The sequence below is a fragment of the Nelumbo nucifera genome, chromosome 1, assembly GCF_055504915.1.
Source record: "Nelumbo nucifera cultivar China Antique chromosome 1, China Antique-T2T, whole genome shotgun sequence".
Lineage (NCBI taxonomy): Eukaryota > Viridiplantae > Streptophyta > Magnoliopsida > Proteales > Nelumbonaceae > Nelumbo > Nelumbo nucifera.
Window position 1 is genome coordinate 191069360 of NC_142649.1, and position 20717 is coordinate 191090076.

The window sequence follows — 20717 nt, forward strand, 5'->3', positions numbered from 1 at the left end:
CCTAATACTCAGATTCATGTTACACACAATTGTCTGGACTCAATTTTGAGGAATGCACTCTTTTGAGTTGTTAAAAAATATTTACAACCTAAATATGAGAAATAGTTACTTTTGTATATTTTATAGTAATTAATAGTGCTATAACAATTCTTGAAATCCTTATATTTATTTTTAGTGAAGGAAGAAACTATCTTAAAATTTTGTAATCATTTTAAAAGCATCATTTTATCAGTTAATAGCGATATATTTATTTAAATTAGTATCTCCTTTTTATCCAAATTCTTTTCAAAAAATATTATCAGATATCTTCAAAGATTAATATTTATAATGGTATAAAATTTTTATAATAATTCAAAATGAAGCTTCCTATATTTCTGTCATTTTTTTTTAATTTTCATGTAGTTGATATTTTCATCAACTGACTTTTTTAATTTTTCCCTTGATGCGGCCCTACAGTATGAACAAGAATCTTTTTTTTTATTAGTTGAGCAAGAACCTCCTTTAAATCTTTAATTACCAATATGCACTTTGGCAAGAGTTTTACACATGCAAGATAAAAGCTTATGGGCTCTATAAACTGAAAGGGATGGTAGAATCCATCGTATGGACGCCAAAACAGTTGCGGAATGGGTGGGTGAATTTCAAAAATTTTCTACCTACCTTTCAACTGGGAATCACATTCCCTAATTTTAGAATCAAGATTCAAGGATCCTACTTGAATCAGAACCGAACCAGATCTGAACCAATAAGAAAATGGAGTAATTATACCTGATCCAGAGAATTATTATCTCCCAAAGTTGGTGTTCACGCCCAAAGAAGGCACCAACATCTGCTCCTGCTGAAGATGACACAGCAACTGTGGAACAGAACCAGCAGGGTGCGTCCTACACACTGAATCCTTTACAAGAATCCTTTGGAGGACAATGAGCACCAAACCGAATCAGCCTTTCAACCAAGACTGATATCAAGAACTTTTTCTTGATCTTTCTCTGACAGAGAAAACGAACTGTGATAGATGGTGGCGGCTGCAACAGGAGGAAACTAGAGAAAAAGGTGGTGAACTGCTTTTCTTCTCTAGGGTTTCTGAGATTCTATCTCACAAAACTATAGGGTGTGTTCTGTGTCCCAAGGGTTCGAATTCTTGTTATTCAAATAGGGTTTCCTCCAGTTGCTTAATGATTAAGAAAGGATCTCCTGATCATATCAGGAGTTGCCCTTATCCAAATCTGTATTTGGATTAGAACTCTTCTTAATCTTATCTGCAGATTAGATAAGCTTTTGGGCTCATCCTAATCTCAGATCTGCCCCTTAATAGTGACTAATCAAATCAGCCAGCCTGAAATGGGCTTTAGGCCCAATAAGGTTATGTGCTCAAATGTCTTCCAAACTGCTGCCCAGTTGGGCTTCTTTGTATGGTGTGGGACCCAAGCATTGATCTACACACCAGCTACATGGGTTCGGCCCAGCCTCTGTTACAAGGCTTGGCCGAATTCACTAGAGAGCCCAATGAACCCCTTGAGCCCATCACATGGACTCTATGGGCCCAACACTTACACTAAGTGGTCCCTGGGCCATGCCATCTTATAAAAACCTAGGGACTGTGGGCAGGTGCAAGATTAGCCCATCAGGTATCATCTCAAAAGGCCTTACACTTAACCTCTCAACCCATAATGATCAAGCACTGCCCGACAAGAGAAGAGCTCTCCCTCGGCTGCAAGGAACAGTGCTGCACTCTCTACTTACATGGATCCCGGGAATTAAAACCATTTGCAAACATTTTGAAACCATACTTAAATATATATCATATATATAAATTTTGCAAAACAAAATTCCAACGATTGAAATCAACTGCCGGCAGTTTGGTTTTCATCAGAGAGAGTGCATCTCCGATCATTACCTTTGTCTGACAAAGGGGCTGATCCCGTCACTATGATCACCCACTCGGATGAATTCTCAGACTATCCCAACATACCCAGGTTTTGACCCCCGCTAAGGATCTCACTGATTGGCATATCAAAGACAACGCAATCCGACACCTAGTGCAGTACCATAATCGGGTGTAGGGGTCAGGTGTAACTTTTCAGTTTTGCCCATCAATCTCCAAGGTCTAGGGCAATACTGGAAATCTGGTCCGGTTCAAGGGTTCAAGTAATCCTACACTGCATGTGCCTTGGGTCTCACCCTGGCGGTTGAGACAAGCCACCCTAACACTTGGCAGCACACCAGTGTCGGCCTTGGCAGGATAAATCTCCCCAGAGTTAACCCAACGGCTGTGAACATTTAAAACCAACACAAGTCTCATTAAGTGTCCAATTTTAGGGTCTTACACAAAAGTATACCACACAACATGAATCAAACATGTACTTCATTTATTTACATTAAATATCAAAAGTACATCAAAACTGATTGAAACTAAGGGCATACAAAAACTGTCCAACATAAACACTTGAAAATTTCCAGTGATTTTGTTAGCAGAAGAATTAATAAATTTAATGATGGAATTATAATCCCGAGTCACTCTTTCATGACTACCTTAATTTTGATCATTTTGAAATACTTGGCATCTCTGGTGATGGTATGTTCTCTTTAATTGTTGGCTTCTATGTACTTTATTAGGTTGCATTTGATAACATTATGCATTTTACCCTACTATGGTTTATCCATGTAGGGCTTTATAACTGATAATGAGAAGGCACTGGAGCAACTTTTTGGGGAAGATGTGGAGAATTCTCAGATATATGATGCATGTTTGAATACAATGGCCATGCGCATTGCCACAATGTTTGCGTCATTGAGGGTGTGTACTAAATAACTTCTCTTTGTTGATTCTCAATGATTGGCATTTATTGATTTTTTTTTTCATTTTATGTCATTTTTCTATTGCTTTATGTAATCATAAAAAAAAACAAGTTGAACGTTAGGTGGAAAGCATGGGGTCTCAGCCATACCCAGGTGCTCACCTTTAAGAAATTCTGCTTTAAAGTAGGAAGTCCAAATAGTCTCACCAAAGTAAGCATTCCAAAGCCCTTTAAGATGAAAGCATTGTTCCACCTCATCTATACACCAAATATTAAGGTCTATTGCTTTAATGTTATTTTGTTTAATTTTATTTAATAAAGTATTACTTATTTTTGTGTTAATGACATTTTATAGTTATGCAGTTGAGGAACCATACAAAGAAACCTCCTTCCTTTTGTGCCTTTTTGGTGCATCTGGAAGGAAAGAAACTGTTGTATTTTCAATGTTAGATGCTCTCCCATAGAGAGGCTGATAGGAAAAATAGAAAGGACCTTGATAAATTGGGTAATGATTCTGAAGGATTTTGATGGGCTGAAATATGATAATTATACACAACATCTAGTGAGAATAACTTTTTCTTCCTTCTTTGGTGTCTATATGTATATACATGTCTATGGATTTACATGGTTTATCCTCATTAATCACGTAAAGATATTATTATACCTTGTGGTTTGTCCCACCTGTTCAAAATATTCGTACGGTATTGTCTCACCACTTATTAAAAAGGAATGACACTGATCCTTCCCTTTTATGTACAGGTACCACAGATTTGAAGAAACCCAAATCTGTAATTGTTGATTTTGAATCTTAAGTTAATTTGAGAGTTATTTACTTATATATAAATGCTAAAACATTATAAGAAGTGAATGTGCATCATGGGCATTGAATATGCTCTTAAGAGTTCTTTACTTTTGCAATAGTTTATTAGGATTAACATCTTTTGATTCTAGTGATGTTATTCAACAAGTGTAACTTTTGATCCCTCATTCAATGCCTAGTCAAGCCTCAAGGAAAATAAATTAAAATGTCGATTGGAGTTGGCAGATCATTTGCTTCTACACTACAGCTTCTCTGTTTTGGTTTGAGCACTTGAATTATGGCTATGTTTGGTGTAAGAAGCTGCTTCCCAGCAACTGTGAAGGAGTTTCTAAAGGGGTGCCACTTGGAAGGATTGACTCAAAAAAGGGAAAATTTCTGGGGTCTAATTGTGGCACCTATTTTTTCGGTTATTTGGCAGGAAATGAATGAGAAAGTTTTTCACAATTGGCAGTGTTCAGTTGATACAGTTGTTTGGAAACTAGTAGGAAAGTTATATTCTTGGTTGAGTATACATAAGGTCTTTGAATGAAAGAACTATAATGCATTCTTTACACAGGAAGCCCTTTTGTAAACAGTCAAGGGATAGTATATTTGTAAGGAATGAGGAATCTTTTTGTAATTTTCCCATTGTACAACCTCTATTAGTACTGGTATTTTGTTTTGAAATTAATTAAACGACAAATTTGTATTTGAAAAACCAATGGTGTTTTATATTTCTTCAGGAGTTTCCATTTGTTCGATACCGTGCTTCCAAGTCCCTTGATGCATCCACGGTGACATCATTTCGTGAATTAGTTCCTACAAAGTTAGCTGCTTTAGTGTGGAATTATCTTAGTAAGTACAAAACTACTATTCCAAACTTCCCCCAGGCAGAAACATGTGAATTGATTATCCTGGACAGATCTGTGGATCAGGTATGGGTGTTTCAGTTGTAAAAGACTTGCTTATAGATTTTAAGTCAAAATTTTCAGGTTGATTATGTTGATGTTTTGTTTTTAGATTGCTCCTGTCATACATGAATGGACATATGATGCTATGTGCCATGATTTACTTGAAATGGAGGGAAATAAATATGTGCATGAGGTGCACCTTCCTGTCCTGAGTTAATTTTGTATTTTTTCTCTTCACTTCCCGATTTTTCTTTTCCGTGGACTTTATAAGGAAATTAACAGGTAAAATATATATTATCTAGGTTCCAAGCAAAACAGGTGGAGCCCCCGAGAAAAAGGAAGTTCTTTTGGAGGATCATGATCCTATCTGGCTTGAGCTTCGTCATGCACACATAGCAGATGTACGTTTAGGCTTAGAATTCTTTTGTTTATTTTGATACATGATGGTGTGAATGTTCTTTTACAATTAACTGGTGTGCCAGGCTAGTGAGCGTTTACATGACAAGATGACAAACTTCATATCAAAGAACAAAGCTGCACAAATTCAACATGGCTCCAGGTTCTTTTTTTCTTCTCCCCTATTGTTTTTCTCCTTAAATGAATCTTTAGTGCATGTTACTGCTTAATCTTATTACATTATGATTGTACTTTGATTTTTAATATGATACATTGTTTCTTTTGGGAAGTATCATAAGCTCCCATTTTTGTCTTGAAGAATATTTTCAATTGATTCACTTTTATTTATTTTAAAATATGTTTAGGACTTTGAGACTTATGCTGGTAACTTGTAGTACATTCAACAATTGACAAGAATGGTTATGATAAAGAAATATGTTGCTGTAATTAACAAATGAAAAGATTCAGGGATGTTTCCAAGTATTTGGTTGACTGTTGACCATATGGCTCTTGCATTTGTCAGGCAACTATTAGGTGATGTTTTGAAATTTGATTGGCTGTTTATTCATTTATTTTGTTTATGATATGTATTTTATCTATATGGCATTGTGCTATATAGAATTAACTAAAACTCTGGCAGGCATGGTTTATAAATATTCTTAAAGCCTCTATATATTGTTGTGTTATTTCTGTGTTTGGGGACATATTATGTGGTTTTTTTTTTGCAACTTTTGGAATTCCAAAAGAATCATAACGATGTTTGAAAACAGAGTGGTCCTTCATAAGTGTTTATGTAGGTACATATCATGTTTACTGGGCTTGTAGTGTTTGAAGAACTTTACATGGATTGCATGGGGATGTATATTATCTACTCACACTTGTACAATTTTTATTTTACTTGTTAAAATGTCATTTTTTTTAGTGATAAAAATAATTTCATTATTGGTAAAATGTCAACAATGAACTTAATGCCTGTGGCATAGTTATGAAGACAACATCTAGGTGGGCACCTAAGCAATGCCTAGGCAACAAAGCATTTTCTGGTGAGTGCTTTAGTTGTGCTCTATGATACATAAAATCATATAGTATGTTTTAGTGTGTTGTTTATTACTTATTTATTTCTTTTCTTGATTCTATACTTCCTTGCTTGAATTTAATGTTCTGTTACTTTGCTTATTTGCATGAATTCAATATGTTTTAATTCTTGTATGCTTGGATTCACTATGTTATTGACGTGTTGATTTGATTATTTGTTTTGGTTCTTCTTATCTGAAAAACTCATAATTGTAAATATGTCTTGCCTTCTAGCTGAATGGAATTGATTATACATACAATTTTGAGATTTATAATTAAAAGTGATATTGTCACGAATTAATTATTTAATGCATTTTTGAATGAAAAATCCATTAGTATTAGTTTTATTTTAGTATTTTTCCTAATACAAAATAACAAGAAATTGAAAATGGGAAAATCTATGATGTGGGAAAGACATGGTATTGGAAGAGTTTTGACAAATTAAAACCCACCCATGAAGTTTGATAAATAACACCTGATTAGCTACCACATTTATAACTCCAGTTGATTGGTCATAAGTTTTTCAGATATCATATCTTTCCGATATCATAGATGAACCCATTGAAAATATGAAAACTGCCAGCGTAGATCATGCTCAATAAATTATAGGTCTTATTTGCCATTCCATTCTATTAAGTAGGAAGATTTTGTGGCTATAGTTGTGCATGTAGTCATATCATTTTTCTGTAATTGATGTACATGTCAGAGAGGAGTGAGCTTTGGCATCTAGAGGAAACAACTTGTTCAGATGGGTCCCCAGTTCAGCTAACTTAGTAGCTAATGATTTGGGTTGGAGTAGGGTTGAAGACACCAAATCAAGCTGATTCTGTTATTTTTTGTTTCTTTTTTCTTTGTTCTTTCCCCCTTTTCCAGGGTCCTTCTTTTGTTAGGGTTCCATATTGTTGCTTTGTAATAAAATCTCTTATTATCATTCAAAGAAGAAAAAAGATTTAATGTATTTCTTCTATCACATGTTACTTTAAGTTGCTGATAAAAAGATTCCTAAAAGAGGTGGTGCATCCCAGCACGGAAAGTGTCAAAGTATCAATTACTTGAATATTTGAAGTGTTATCCCTTTTAAAAGGAAAAAAAGCCTCAAGACATTGAACTTCACACTCCCAATCTTGGCAATAGCTATTGTTGAGCAAGAGAAAGAAGAGGAAGAGAAGAAGGAAGAAGAAGAAGGAAGAAGAGAGAAGAGGCTGGTGGACTTAATGCCTCAAGAGAACTTGCTTCATGCGAGTGAAGCATTTGTATTTATAATATACTGGCCGTACAACACAAGTGGTGTAAAAATTACAAAAATACCCATGCGGGCACTAAATCTGTGTACAGTACATACAATAACATCAGTCAACACTCCCCCTCAAGTTGGAGCATAGATATCAATCATGCCCAACTTGTCACAAAGATCTTAATGTCTGGAATGGTTTAGCCCTTTTGTAAAGATGTCTGCTAGTTGGTCTTCAGAGCTGATATATGGAGTGCATACTTCGCCTGTGATGACTCTCTCTGATAAAGTGCTTGTCAACTTCAATGTGCTTTGTTCTATCATCTAGTACCGGGTTAGCAGCAATACTTGTAGATGCCTTGTTATCACAGAGTAGAGTCATGGGTTTGTCCACTGGAAAACCCAACTCACCCAACAGATTCTTTATCCACGTACTTTCGGCTACTCCGTGTGCCATTGCACGGTACTCAGCTTCAGCACTGGATCTAGCCACCACCGTTTGCTTCTTACTCCTCCAAGTAACAAGGTTCCCTCCTACAAAGGTGCAATAACCACTAGTAGACCTTCTGTCACTTTGAGATCCAGACCAATCCGCATCTGTATAAATTTCAACTCTCAAATGTCCATGCTTCTGGAATAATAAGCCAGCACCAGGGAACTTCTTAAGATACCGCAGTATCCTCTCTGTTGTTTCAAGATGAGTGGTCCTAGGTGCATACATGAACTGGCTGAGGACACCAACAGCATATGCTATGTCTGGACGGGTCATAGAGAGGTACAACAATCTCCCTACAAGCCTCTGAAATTGCTTCACATCTTTAAGAGGTTCACCTTGGCTGTCACTTAACTTATGGTTGGGGTCAATGGGAGAGTCAGCTGGCTTAACCCCAATCTTTCCAGTGTCCTTAAGCAAGTCTAGGACATATTTCCTTTGGGAGATAAATATACCCTTTCTCGATCGGGCAACCTCAATTCCAAGGAAGTATTTGGCAGGTCCTAGATCTTTCACTTCAAACTGAGTGGCAAGGAAACCCTTCAAACTTTGAATTTCATCCTTCCAGTCACCAGTAACAATTATGTCATCCACATATACTATTAGGGCAGCCATTTTACCTTCTCCCCTTTTCACAAACAGTGTGTGATCTGACTGACATTGCTTGTATCCCCTCTGCTGAACTGCAGTATGAAATCTACTGAACCAAGCTCTTGGTGATTGCTTCAGCCCATATAAAGACTTCTTTAACTTGCACACTTTCTGTTCATTTCCTTGAGCCAGAAAACCGTGGGGTTGAACCATATAAACTTCCTCTTCAAGGTCACCATTCAAGAAGGCATTCTTGATATCGAGTTGATGTAGATCCCAATTCAGATTAGTAGCAAGAGAGAAAAGTACTCTAATAGAGTTCATTTTGGCAACAGGGGCAAAGGTTTCTGCATAATCAACTCCACATACTTGAGTAAACCCCTTTGCCACTAAACGAGTTTTATACCTCTCCACGGTTCCATTAGCCCCATGCTTAACAGTGAACACCCATTTACATCCAACTGGATCCTTTCCCTTAGGGAGATCAACAAGTTCCCACGTGCCATTCTTATGAAGAGCATCAATTTCTTCCTTCATGGCATTTGTCCATTCTGGTACTGAGAAAGTTTCTGCCACATTCTTGGGAATAGGGATACTGTTAATGGAGGTAAGGAAGGCACGAAATGAAGGTGAGATGTTCTCATAGGAAATAAAGTTGGAAATGGGGTGTTTAGTGGTGCACAACCTAACACCTTTCCTGTGGGCAATAGGAAGGTCAAGATCATTAGCAATAGGGAGGTCAGGACCATCATTGGGAGTCATGTTACTTGAGTGAGTATGATCTTCCCCCGAGGAGTTTGATGGCACTTGAGGTACAACTTTTGGATTCTCCACAGCTCTTGAACTTGGTTGGCCTTTACGACGACGAGAAAAAACACGGAAAGGTGGAGGATCAGGAAGAGAAGGGGGAGAAGGAGAAGGATTAGGAAGAGGAGGAAGCTGAACCAGTTTCTCCTCATGCCTACACTCCCCCTGAGGAGAAACAGGAAAGAAGGGCTCATCTTCAAAGAAGGTAACATCCATGGAGACATAGAATCTCCGAGAAACAGGATCAAAGCAACGATACCCTTTCTAAGAGAATGAGTAGCTAAGAAATATGCACGGAATAGCACGGGAGTCCAATTTCCCCTGGGTGGGAGATAGGTTTTGGACAAAGCACCGACAACCAAAAACACGAGGAGGGATAGAAAGAAGAGGGGCCTTAGGGAATAGAAGCTGATGTGGGGCTTTGTACTCTAACCAACGAGAGGGCATTCAGTTAATGAGGTATGTAGAACAAAGAACAGCCTCAAGCCAAAATCGTTTGGGAACATTCATATGAAGTAGTAAACCCCGTGCCACTTCAAGGAGGTGTCGGTTCTTTCGTTCAGCCACACCATTTTGTTGTGGCGTGCGGGCACAAGAGCTCCGATGAAGTGAGCCATGTGAAGCAAAGAACTCCGTGAGGTCACTATGAAAAAACTCTTTTGCATTGTCTAACTGAAATATTTGTGTCTCAGTCTGAAATTGGGTGAAGATCATCCATTGAAAATCTTGGATAATTTTTGGTACTTCCTCACGGGTTCACATTGGGTATACCCAAGTGTATTTGGAAAAATCGTCAATGAAAGTAATGAAATACTTGTAGCCACTCTCAGAAGGTAAAGTAACAGGGCCCCACACATCAGAATGCACAATGTGAAAAGGAAACTCAGATTTACTATTTTTTTGTAGGAAATGAGTTCTACAATGCTTGCTTAACTGACACGTTTGACAAGAGAAATCAGAAACAAACACTGACTTACACAGTTCTGAAAAAACAACTTTTAAGGACTCAAAAGACAAATGACCCAAGCGACAATGCGACAAATACATTTTACTCTTTTTGAACTGATTCATAGACTCTGTAACATGAATGCCAACCCTATTCTCCAGCATATAGAGTCAACCATACGTCCCCTACCAATCGTCCTCCCCGAGGCCAGATCCTGAATCACACAATAGGAAGGGAAAAATGTCACAGAACAGTTTAAAGAATTTGTAACACTACTGACTGAGAACAAATTCATAGGAAATTTTGGAACATGAAGAACATCAGAAAGTGTAAGGCCGAGAGGAAGAGAGAGTTCCCTGACCAGCTATGGAAGTGTATGATCCATCAGCTAGTCTCACTTTATCTCTTCCGGAAAGAGGGTGATAAGTTTGAAAGTAAGAGGACATACCAGTCATGTGTTTTGACGCTCCAAAATCAATGATCCATGGAGAGTCAAGGTTGTGAGAAGCAACATGGAAAGTTGTGGCAGGATTACCTGACGTGGATGCAAATGAGGTTGTGGGAGAAGCATCCATCTGGCGAATTGTTCTACCATAAAGCTCCAGATGGTCACGGAAGGAGTTTACAATATTCTCCCTTGGGTCAAATCCAGAGTAGCTATGTTGGCCATGTGGTGTTTGAGTCACAGTAGAAGTGGAGGGCTGATTCTCCCGAGTAACCATGTTGGCCATGTGGTGTTTCTTGGTACCTTGTTGCCCGGGCCTTTTAATTACATCTGAGCCTTGCATCTTAGGCAGATCTTGAGCCCATTTTGGTTTCCCATGAAGATCCCAACAAGTATCTTTGGTGTGCCGGGGCTTCTGACAGTTAGTGCACCACAATTTCTCCTTATCTTCTGTTTTCTTCTGGAGATCCCCTCTCCTGGAAGAAGATCCACCACTAGTAGAGGCACCCCCTTTTGCCACCAAAACAATTGCATCCCCTCCGATGATGTTCATCAAGTTTCTCCTACACTCTTCAGACTGGACAAGAGCATAGACCTCCTGAATTGATGGAAGATCCTTAGAACTGAGAATTTGTACTCTGATGGATTCATAGATAGGATTGAGACCATGCAAAAAGGCAAACACTCTTTGCTGTGAGATGAGTTTCTTATACAATTTGGCATCTTCATCACACTTCCAATCAATATTCTGGTAATGGTCCAACTCCTTCCAAACAGAGGTCAAGTCAGAGTAATAAATTGATAAACTTCTCTCCCCTGTTGAAAATTAGATGATGCTGCTTGCAGTTGATAGATCTTGGCATAGTGTCGTAGTTCAGAATATGTGGATTTTGCCTGTTCCCAGATCTCATTTGCAGTTTCAGCCCACATGAAGTTCTTCCTTATTTGTGGTTGCATGGAGATCAAGAGCCACGACATAACCATACTATTCTCCTGATCCCATCTATCATGTTCAGCATTTCCAGAAGGTGGTTCTTGATTCTTCCATTTATATAGCCTATTTTTCCCCTTGCAGTTATGTATAACTTGATCCCTCTTGACCACTCTAGGTAATTTAACCCCTCAAGAGGAACAACTGCCATAGGGGAGGATAGGTCACTGCCCCCACTCATTCCATTCAGCATTGTGGAGATTCCGGATGTGGCTGAATCTTCACTATTCATGATTCCAGGTTTAGGAGTACACAAAACCCAAGGCACAAGGCACACTGCCTTACAGAGCTGCTACAGTCCACAACTAGGCACTTGCTGATTTTCGGTTTCACAGAAAACCAAGCACAAACACTGCAGCTGCAGTACTAGTTTGTATGACCTACAGTTTGTAGGAGTCCACAGAACAACATACGAACACTGCACTTGCAGTGTAACCAGGCCTGAATGACCTACAGTTTTACAACTTTCATGCAACTTCTCAGTAGGAACAGAAATACAAAGTGGTAGTTCACCACACACCTAATCGGCTGATACCAGTTTCAGGGCAGCTGAACAGTCACTGAGTGTTTAGGGCATCAACAGTTACTTAGAGTAGCTGAATAGCAGCAACACACAGGAGAAGAGAAAAAAAAAATGTAGCCGAACAGTCACCCTATTCAGATTTTAGGGCATTAACAGTCCATCGAAGAGAGCAAGAGAACAATAAAAAAAACTTCAGTTGAGTACCAGGTCACCCGAACAGTGGATAGGCAGTACACTCTTGGACACCATCTTCTCTGCAAGCCAGAACCCTTCTTCGTACATCAGGTGATAGTTTTCTACAGTCTTCTCAGCCGAGCAACTACAGATACCAGCACCTGGGCTGGAGGATGAAAAAAAAACTTCGTAGCAGAACCCTTTTCTGTGGTAGGAAGTTGAACAGACAAGCTGATTCTACTCGGCATTGGAGACTAACCGCAGCACTGGAGAATGATTTCTCTTCCTTGCCTTCGAACATCAGGAATATAGTGACCTCAGCTGGTTGTTTTCCAGGCCTGGACGGTTCCGCTCTGATACCATGTTGAGCAAGAGAAAGAAGAGGAAGAGAAGAAGGAAGAAGAAGAAGGAAGAAGAGAGAAGAGGCTGGCGGACTTAATGCCTCAAGAGAACTTGCTTCATGCGAGTGAAGCATTTGTATTTATACTATACTGGCCGTACAACACAAGTGGTGTAGAAATTACAAAAGTACCCCTGCGGGCACTAAATCTGTGTACAGTACATACAATAACATCTGTCAACAGCTATTAAGACAGATGTGAGAGAATGCCATACAGGGTATCAAGTGCTATGCTAGTCCAACCAATGACTACTAGAGTCTCCTTCAACCTCCATTCCACCTGTATAGAATGCAGTATATCTTATAAGACGTTCTACAATACTGCTAACTAGAAATAGCTAGGATAAGGCCCTGCTGAATTTGATTATATAAATGGTTAGAATTTGTTGCTGATGGGGAGAAAGAGGTACAAAATCTATTGATCTGTATAAGAAAGAGATAGAGAAGAGGTCATTGCTTCATTAAATAGTAAAATCTCGAGATGACAAGCATGAGAATGTAGGTTTGAGTCTCAAAGCATCCACTTTGTGCAAAGAAATGCTAAAAGTTAACCCAGTCCATCCCTTCCAAGACCCCAGATAGCTGGGACCAACATTGTGTAATAGCATTTCAATGTAACCTGATAAAACAAAAATACAGGAAAAAATATCTGGATATGTAATTACTTTGGTGGCGATGCCATTGGGCAGTCAGGGAGAACAGGAGTCTCAGATGTTTAACTATTAATTGAGCTAGGGATTCAGGATTTCCTCTGCTGGTATCAGCTTGCAGTCTTCCTCTCCTGTTTTTCTGACTCTACGTCTCCTTCCTCTCCATTACCCCCCTCTTCTTATCTTGTGTTCTACATCTGATCCTTGCTTTGAGATCCTGAATTTACTTACCTTCACATCTACAAATGTCCTCTTTCTGTAGAGGTAGAAGAGTTTCATGGGAAAGTTGCTGCTAGCTTAAAGGCAGAGTTTCTGTTTTTCTTGAGGAAGAAACGATCCCTTGCTTCTTAAAAAGCTTTCATGATATTTCTGTCAGTGGTACTGTAAGAAAAAGGCGTTTCTGTGGACAGTTGTGATGGAATATAGTGGTTTTGATCAGAAAAAAATAAGGCACGTTTGTAAGATAATAGAACAATTTTCGTAGGGGTGGAAAGAGTCCATGTTTATCCCAGAAGGAAGACATGGTAAAGGGTGGATGTATTTGATATATGCCCTAAAGGAGTTTATTAACATCATAGGTTCTAAGGGACCTGCCATTAGATCCAGACAGCTAACAGCCATATCTGGAAATATTGACAAGAATTTGGATGAAAAATCAAAGTGTGTTTTTGGAGAGACTGAAATCTTTATGGTGATTGAACTGGTTATACCATTTGTGTGTAAAGTAGACAACAATAGTGACTATATCTGGAATTTGGCAGAGGTGGTTTTGGTTTCCTGACCTTATCTGAGATGGGACAAGGTACCATCTCTAGTGAAATACCGATTAGGAGTAGAAGCAGCAATTGATATCCACTCTTTTAAATAGAACGGGGATATTATCTTCTTGACACCCAAGCACTTGGACGTAGATGGATTTCAGCAAGCTTTAGCTAAACCCAAGAAGAAAAAAAAATTAAAAGTTGAAAGAGAAGACTGTTCACAGAAACAGACAAACTTCCAGGCAGAATTTGTAAAGATAATCTCACTTAATCCAACCGTTGGATTGAGTTGAAATTTGGACATATTGGAGCTTAAAAAGTGTGGAGGAGACCTTCCAAACATCAAGGCAATCATATCGCAGAAAGGCTTTCATGAAGGGAGGTTATTATTTAATGATTTTTGGACTGTCAACAGATTGTTAAAGTCAGAGTCAACATGTTGACCAGTAGCCCCACTAGAATTTATAATAATTCCCATAATTTATATTTTAGTAAGTTTCATCATTACTATTTATAGTAAAATTATGGCTTACTTTTTTACTAATTTTAATTTATGGTTTGCATGGGTTTGGACGCCAAAATGGTAATGGAAGCTGAACAACTTGCCTCCTACTCTCCTCACTGCTATCCATTGTGTTTCTACTGTTGCTACAGTAGTCCGAACCAGTAAGGAGAAGAAGAAAGAGAAGGAGAAGAAGAAGAAGAAGAGAAGAAGAAGAAGATGAAAGAACTGTCGAACCTGATAGCTAAACCCTATCAGTTGACCTCTTAATAGTGATTAGGCTTCTAATTAAATGTACAAGGACTAAACTGCCCCTACTTAAGTATGGGACAGAGAACCTCTAATAAGACTGCCACACAAGCTCATAACTTAACCAAGGTGAGTTGACTAATCTACCCTTATTCGGCTAACTCTAACACATTGCATAGGCTTGAGATAGTGTTACCTCGTCCTTAGCCAAAATGTTCTGTATAGTAATATCATACTTAGGGTTGAGTCCAGTTAGGAACTCAAATTGATTCCCTCTCATACAACTGTCTCCATCGAATTGATTTCTTGGCATAAGGATTTCAGCATAGAATAATACATTGCTAGTGGTTTCTCCCATCTTAGATTATTGACACTATTCTTTAGTTTGTATGCTCTGTTAGAGTCAGCTGTAGAGGGGTAGTAGTCAATTTACTTTATGTTATATGCTTGATGTAGTTACAAATAGATACTAACTTAAGTGATGTGTCCCACACTTAAGTGGGGGCACAATAATCATTGTGCATTGTTTTCTCTTCTTCTCCTCTTCTCTCCTCTTCTCTTCTCTTCTCTTTCTTCTACCCTTTCACCATTATTTCTCTCTCTTTATTTTTTCGAACCTAAGAGCATCACAGGTCTGAACTCTATCATGGTATCAGAGAAAATATAATCAGTTCAGATCAACCCAGTTTTTCTTCTTTTCAGCGCCTATCTTCTTAGGTTTTTGCAGATTTCTCATTGGTTGATAGGAGTTTCACAGAAGGGCTGAAATGTGAAGAAACTCCCTGATGTACCATATTACTGTAGTTCTTATTGTATTGTATCTCTTATTTTATTATTTCTCTTCAGCCCTGCAAGGGCCTCTCTGTAAATTCTCTAATATCTGTTGCCTCTGTAAATTCTTTAATTTCATTCTCTATGAAGGACCCTTAGGGTAGGGTCGTAGCATCCATTTCTTCACCCCAGAATTCTGTATCTTCTCTGGGTTTGTTGACATGGTAGCAGAGCAGGTTGCTCTGTAATTCCTGTTCTTTCTTTGCCTTCTCGTTGGCCATATCAGGGATACTGTTTTCTGTGTGTTTCAACTGGTGTTTGGGCTGTGCCCAGATCTGTTTTTTTTCTTTCACTCAGAAAACTGTGGGATCTGAAAAGTCTTGAGGGAGTTCTGACCATCTCTCTTGGGCAGCAGCAGCCTTCTTTCTCCTACTGTGAACTGGTTCCTCCAGCGCAGCAGCAGCCTGGCTTCTAGGGTTCAGTTTTGAACAGCAGCAGTTTTGAACCTTTTTTTTTTCTGGTTTCTTATGCTTCAGACTGGGGAACTTCAACAGACATAAGGTCCTCTCTTCAAGCTGATCTGGAAAACTTCTCATTTCAGGTTGGTGTATCTCACTATTGTCTTAATCGACTATTATCAGTCCTTGGAACCCTAGTTTTGTGTTGCCCTAGGGTATTTTCTTCTCTTATCAGTCCTTGGAACCCTAGTTTGTGCTGCCCTAATTTTGTGTTGTTCTGGGTTGTTTATTGGAGGATTTTGATTCCTCTATAAAGTTTCTTGCTAAAGTTGTTCTGGATTGGTGTTGTTTGCATTTCATGCTTCATCCCTGATATTAAATTTTAGAGAAATATTGTGTTCAGCTGAAGTAATTCACTGCCTTGTTCATTGCTGATTTAAGTGCACTGATTAACATTGTAAACATCAGTGCTGCTATTCTTTTCCCTGGGTTGATTTTGCTCATTTATGATGGCTGAAAAGATTGACTTTCTCCCTATAAAATTTGATGGAACTAACTACGATATGTGGAAGTTCCATTTCAATTTCTATGTTGACAGAAAGGGACTTGAAGGTTACTTGAATGGGACTGTATGTAAACCTGATGAGGCTGATAGTAAAACCTGTACATAATGGAATGTACAGACCTTAAGCTCAGACTCAGAGGGAGGATACAATGACGGGTAATTTCTAGTTTATCTGAAACATCATGGCACACAAGTCCAACAATGTTGTCCAGACACTCCTCAGCAAAATGGTGTGGTAGAAAGAAAGAATGGCCACATTCTCAGTGTTGTAAGGACTCTTCTACAAGAGTAACATGCGCCTCCCACATTCTGGGTAGAAGCCGCTAGCACAATAGTGTATCTGATCAATTGTATCCCATCTTCTATTCTTGCTAACATATCTCCTCATTAGAAGATGTTTGGATCCCCCCTAGATCTTTCCCATCTTCATGTCTTTAGGTGTCTATGCTTTGTTCATCTTCCTCGTGAACGTTCAAAGATTTCAGCTCAATTTTTCATGTGCATTTTTATGGGATGTAGACCTAACCACAAGGGATTCCTTTGTTATGATCCCTCAGCATGTCGTATTTGTATTTCTCGAAATGTGATTTTTCTTGAGCATATCTCTTCTTCTTTTCAGGAATTGTCAAGTTATCTGCACCCTTTGTTTCAGTTTTGCATGATTTTGAATCATAGGATACTCCATCGTCCACTGCTGAGAAGGATCTTCTTGTCTTCTCTCGCAACCAGGTTTGTGGTCCAACTCCTATGCCTACGACCCCTCTTCCTCCTCGTTCGGATCCTTTTCCCATCACAGACAACGCTGTAATTAACGCTCAAGTTTCAGATTCCTCAATTATTCCTCCTATACCTTTGTGCTGTTCTACTCATATCTCTAGACCACCTGACCGCTATGGTTTTCCTTCAAACCACATCTCCTTCTCTGTTGTTTTTCCCTCTACAGATATTCCCCGTTCTTACCAGCAGGCCAGTAGCAACCCTCAATGGCGAGACGCCGTGATGAGAATGACACTTGGGACCTTGTCCTAGCACCTTCAAATGGCTTTTTTATTGGGAGCAAATGGGTCTATTCCATCAAGCTAAAATCTGATGGGTCTTTGGATCGTTACAAAGCCAGGCTTGTGGCACAGGGATATACGCAGGAGTATGGCATTGACTATGAGGAGACATTTGCTCCAGTGGCCAAGATTACTACAGTCCGTGTTCTTTTAGTTCTCTACTGCACACTCTTGGACTATCTTTCACCTGGATGTGAAAAATGCTCTTTTACATGGGCATCTAAAGGAAACAGTATATATGAAACCTCCTCCCGGGTATTTTAGTGATCCCTCCCTCGTCTGTCGACTAAAGAAATCCCTCTACAGGCTAAGGCAAGCCCCTCGAGCTTGGTTTGAAATTCAGAGATGTTGTCGTGCAAGCCGAGTATAGCCAATGTGTGTCGGACTACTCTCTCATTGTCTAGAAAAGGCCCTAGGGCCTTACCATTCTCTTACTATATGTGGATGATATATTGTTGACTGGAGATGATATAGAAGGAATTCAGGACCTCAAGTCTCTTCTCCACAGTTCCTTTCACATGAAAGATCTCGACCCTCTTAACTATTTCTTGGGACTTGAAGTTCAACAGAGCTCCCAAGGTTATTTTGTTTGCCAACACAAGTATGCCTCTGATCTTGTTAAGTTGGCTAACCTTACTGATGATAAACGAGTTGATACTCCCTTGGAGATAAATGTCAAATTATCCAAATCAGAAGGCTCCTTGCTTCTTGATGCTTCCCTCTATCGGCAACTTGTAGGGTCTCTCATCTATCTCACCATGACTCGTCTTGACATCTCACATGCAATTCAAGTTGTTAGTCAGTATGTCTCTGCCCCTCGTCAACCTCATTTTCATGCGGTGCATCAAATCATCTGCTATGTTCAGGGCTCTTTATCACAGTGTCTTTCTTCTCTTCATCTTCTTTTATCTAACTAAAGGCCTATGTTGACGCAGATTGGGTTGGATGCCCCGACACATGCCGCTCCACTACCAGGTGGTATGTCTTCATGGGTGACTCTAGTATCATGGAAATGCAAGAAACAATAGACTGTTTCCAAGTCCAATATGGAAGCAGAGTACTGGGCAATGTCATCTGTTTGTAGTGAAGTTGTTTGGCTTCAATTTTTATTTTAGAAGTTGTGTCATTCCTCTCCACCCATTCCTCTGTATGCGGACGACAATAGTGCAATTTAGATTGCCTCTAAACTAGTCTTTCATGAAAGGACAAAGCATATTGAGGTGGGCTGCCACTTTATCCGTGACTTATTTCTTGCAAACTCTATCTCTCTCCCTCATGTTGCCTTTGATATGCAAGTTGCTAACATCTTCACAAAGGCCATGACGAGGTCCGGACACTTATTTCTAGTAAGAAAACTGATGCTCATGCCTCTGCATCAGTTTGAGGGGGAGTGTGAGGAAACTTCTTGACGTACCATATGTATTGTATCTCTTATTTTATTATTTTCTCTTCAGCCCTGCAAGGGCCTCTTAGTAAATTCTTTAATTTCATTATCTATATAAAGGACCCTTGGGGTAGGGTCATAGCATCCATTTCTTCACCCCAGAATTCTGTATTCTTCTCTGGGTTTGTTGACATGAAAAGGAGTGATCGCTTTTCTGTTATGGAGGTTTTTATGCCTCCAATGGGTGGTGTTGTGGCTGCTTTGTCTGGTTGGTAGAAAGCCCTCTATTCGATGGTATGAAGAGGGCTGATTTCAGTGGTGTAGTTGATTGACAATGCAAGAGTCTAGTTCGTGGGTTTTAAAATAGGTAGGTTGCATGGGTGTTGGAGTGAGGAGTAAGTCATTGGTGTGTAGTGGGTGACTAGTTAGTGGAGTGGAGTGACAGATTGATAATATATTTTTTAGGTTAGCTATGGGAGACAACAATGAATGCAAGTCTAGTGTAATGGTTCCCCCTGATTTTCTGAATGTGTAGATGACATCTATCAAACTGAATGGTGAGAATTATGTGCCTTGGGCTAAATCTATTGAAGTTTTTCTGAAAGCTGAGAAGAAAGTGAAGCATGTGAAGGAAGATAAACCCTCAACTGATTCTTAGGGGTACAATGAGTGGGAACAAGAGGATGCACAATTTATGACATGGTTATGGAATAGTATGTAGCCTAAGATCAGTGTGAACTTTATGTTCTTAGATACAACCAATGAGGTTTGGGATCATGCAAAGAAGCTTTATTCGGGACAAGAGTATTTTAATTTGCAATAGGGTAATCAAAAGTCTCGAGGAATATTATGTTAGTATGAGAAATCTACGGAATGAGTTGAATGTGTATCACCCTCTTACATCTGATGTCAAAATTCAGCAACAATAGAAAGAGCAGTTGGACGTAACCAGATTTTTAGTAGGGTTGAAGTCTGAATATGAACCGGTGAGAGCTCAAATACTAGGTGGGTCTGCCCTTCCCTCTCTTGAAGAGGTGTTTGCTCGTCTCCAAAGGATCTCGATTTGATCTACGGAGAACTCCACTATATTAGATAGGTCTACGTTTACAGTAACTAGAGGGGGAGGCCGCGGAGGTAGAGGAGTTCGGGAAGTTCAGCCTGGTCGTGGTGGTGGTGAACCCATATATGGTCGATGGTGGACCCATGTACAGTCGTGGTGGTGGTTTTATTGGAGGTCAAGATTCAAGGGGAGCCTGTGGCAGAGGATGTAGTAATGGTCAGAGGAGGTGTACACATTATGGTATGGAGGGACATACTATCAACTTTTGTTATGATCTACATGGCCACCTTCAATCTGGGCAAATCATGCAGTGGCTACTGGTGGTGGTTCGAGACAGGAAACTTTACAAGCTGATCAGATACCCTCTAAATCTGCGAATGCCTCTAGAAAGGAGATGATGAGTCTCCCACGTAATGAGTATGAGCGGTCCATTCAGGCTACATCTCAGCAGAACATGGCTACCCTTGCGCACAAAGGTATTGTTTGGCATCTAAATTGTTAGAGTTGGTCGAGTAAGGGTATATTAGTCCTTTCATCTTGTTTAAGTTATATGTTGATGTAATCCTAATATTAGTTCTGTAGTTTTCCTGTGAACTCTCCTTTTTTCTCCTTCTTTGGGCTGCGAAATCTGAGGTACACAATCTGGTAATTGCGGCACCTGTTTATTTTTTTAGGACTGC

At 39.3% G+C, this 20717-nt stretch overlaps 1 protein-coding gene across 1 annotated transcript in view; it reads left to right on the forward strand.

The window, feature by feature from the left end:
* LOC104596250 (SNARE-interacting protein KEULE-like) overlaps window positions 1-20717 on the forward strand; it is a 100409-nt gene that overhangs the window by 36521 nt on the left and 43171 nt on the right. The window contains exons 8-12 of the mRNA XM_010257334.3: window positions 2669-2797; window positions 4341-4532; window positions 4618-4701; window positions 4811-4909; window positions 4991-5067. Coding sequence (XP_010255636.1) covers window positions 2669-2797; window positions 4341-4532; window positions 4618-4701; window positions 4811-4909; window positions 4991-5067 — 581 coding nt within the window. The remainder of the gene's footprint in view (window positions 1-2668; window positions 2798-4340; window positions 4533-4617; window positions 4702-4810; window positions 4910-4990; window positions 5068-20717) is intronic.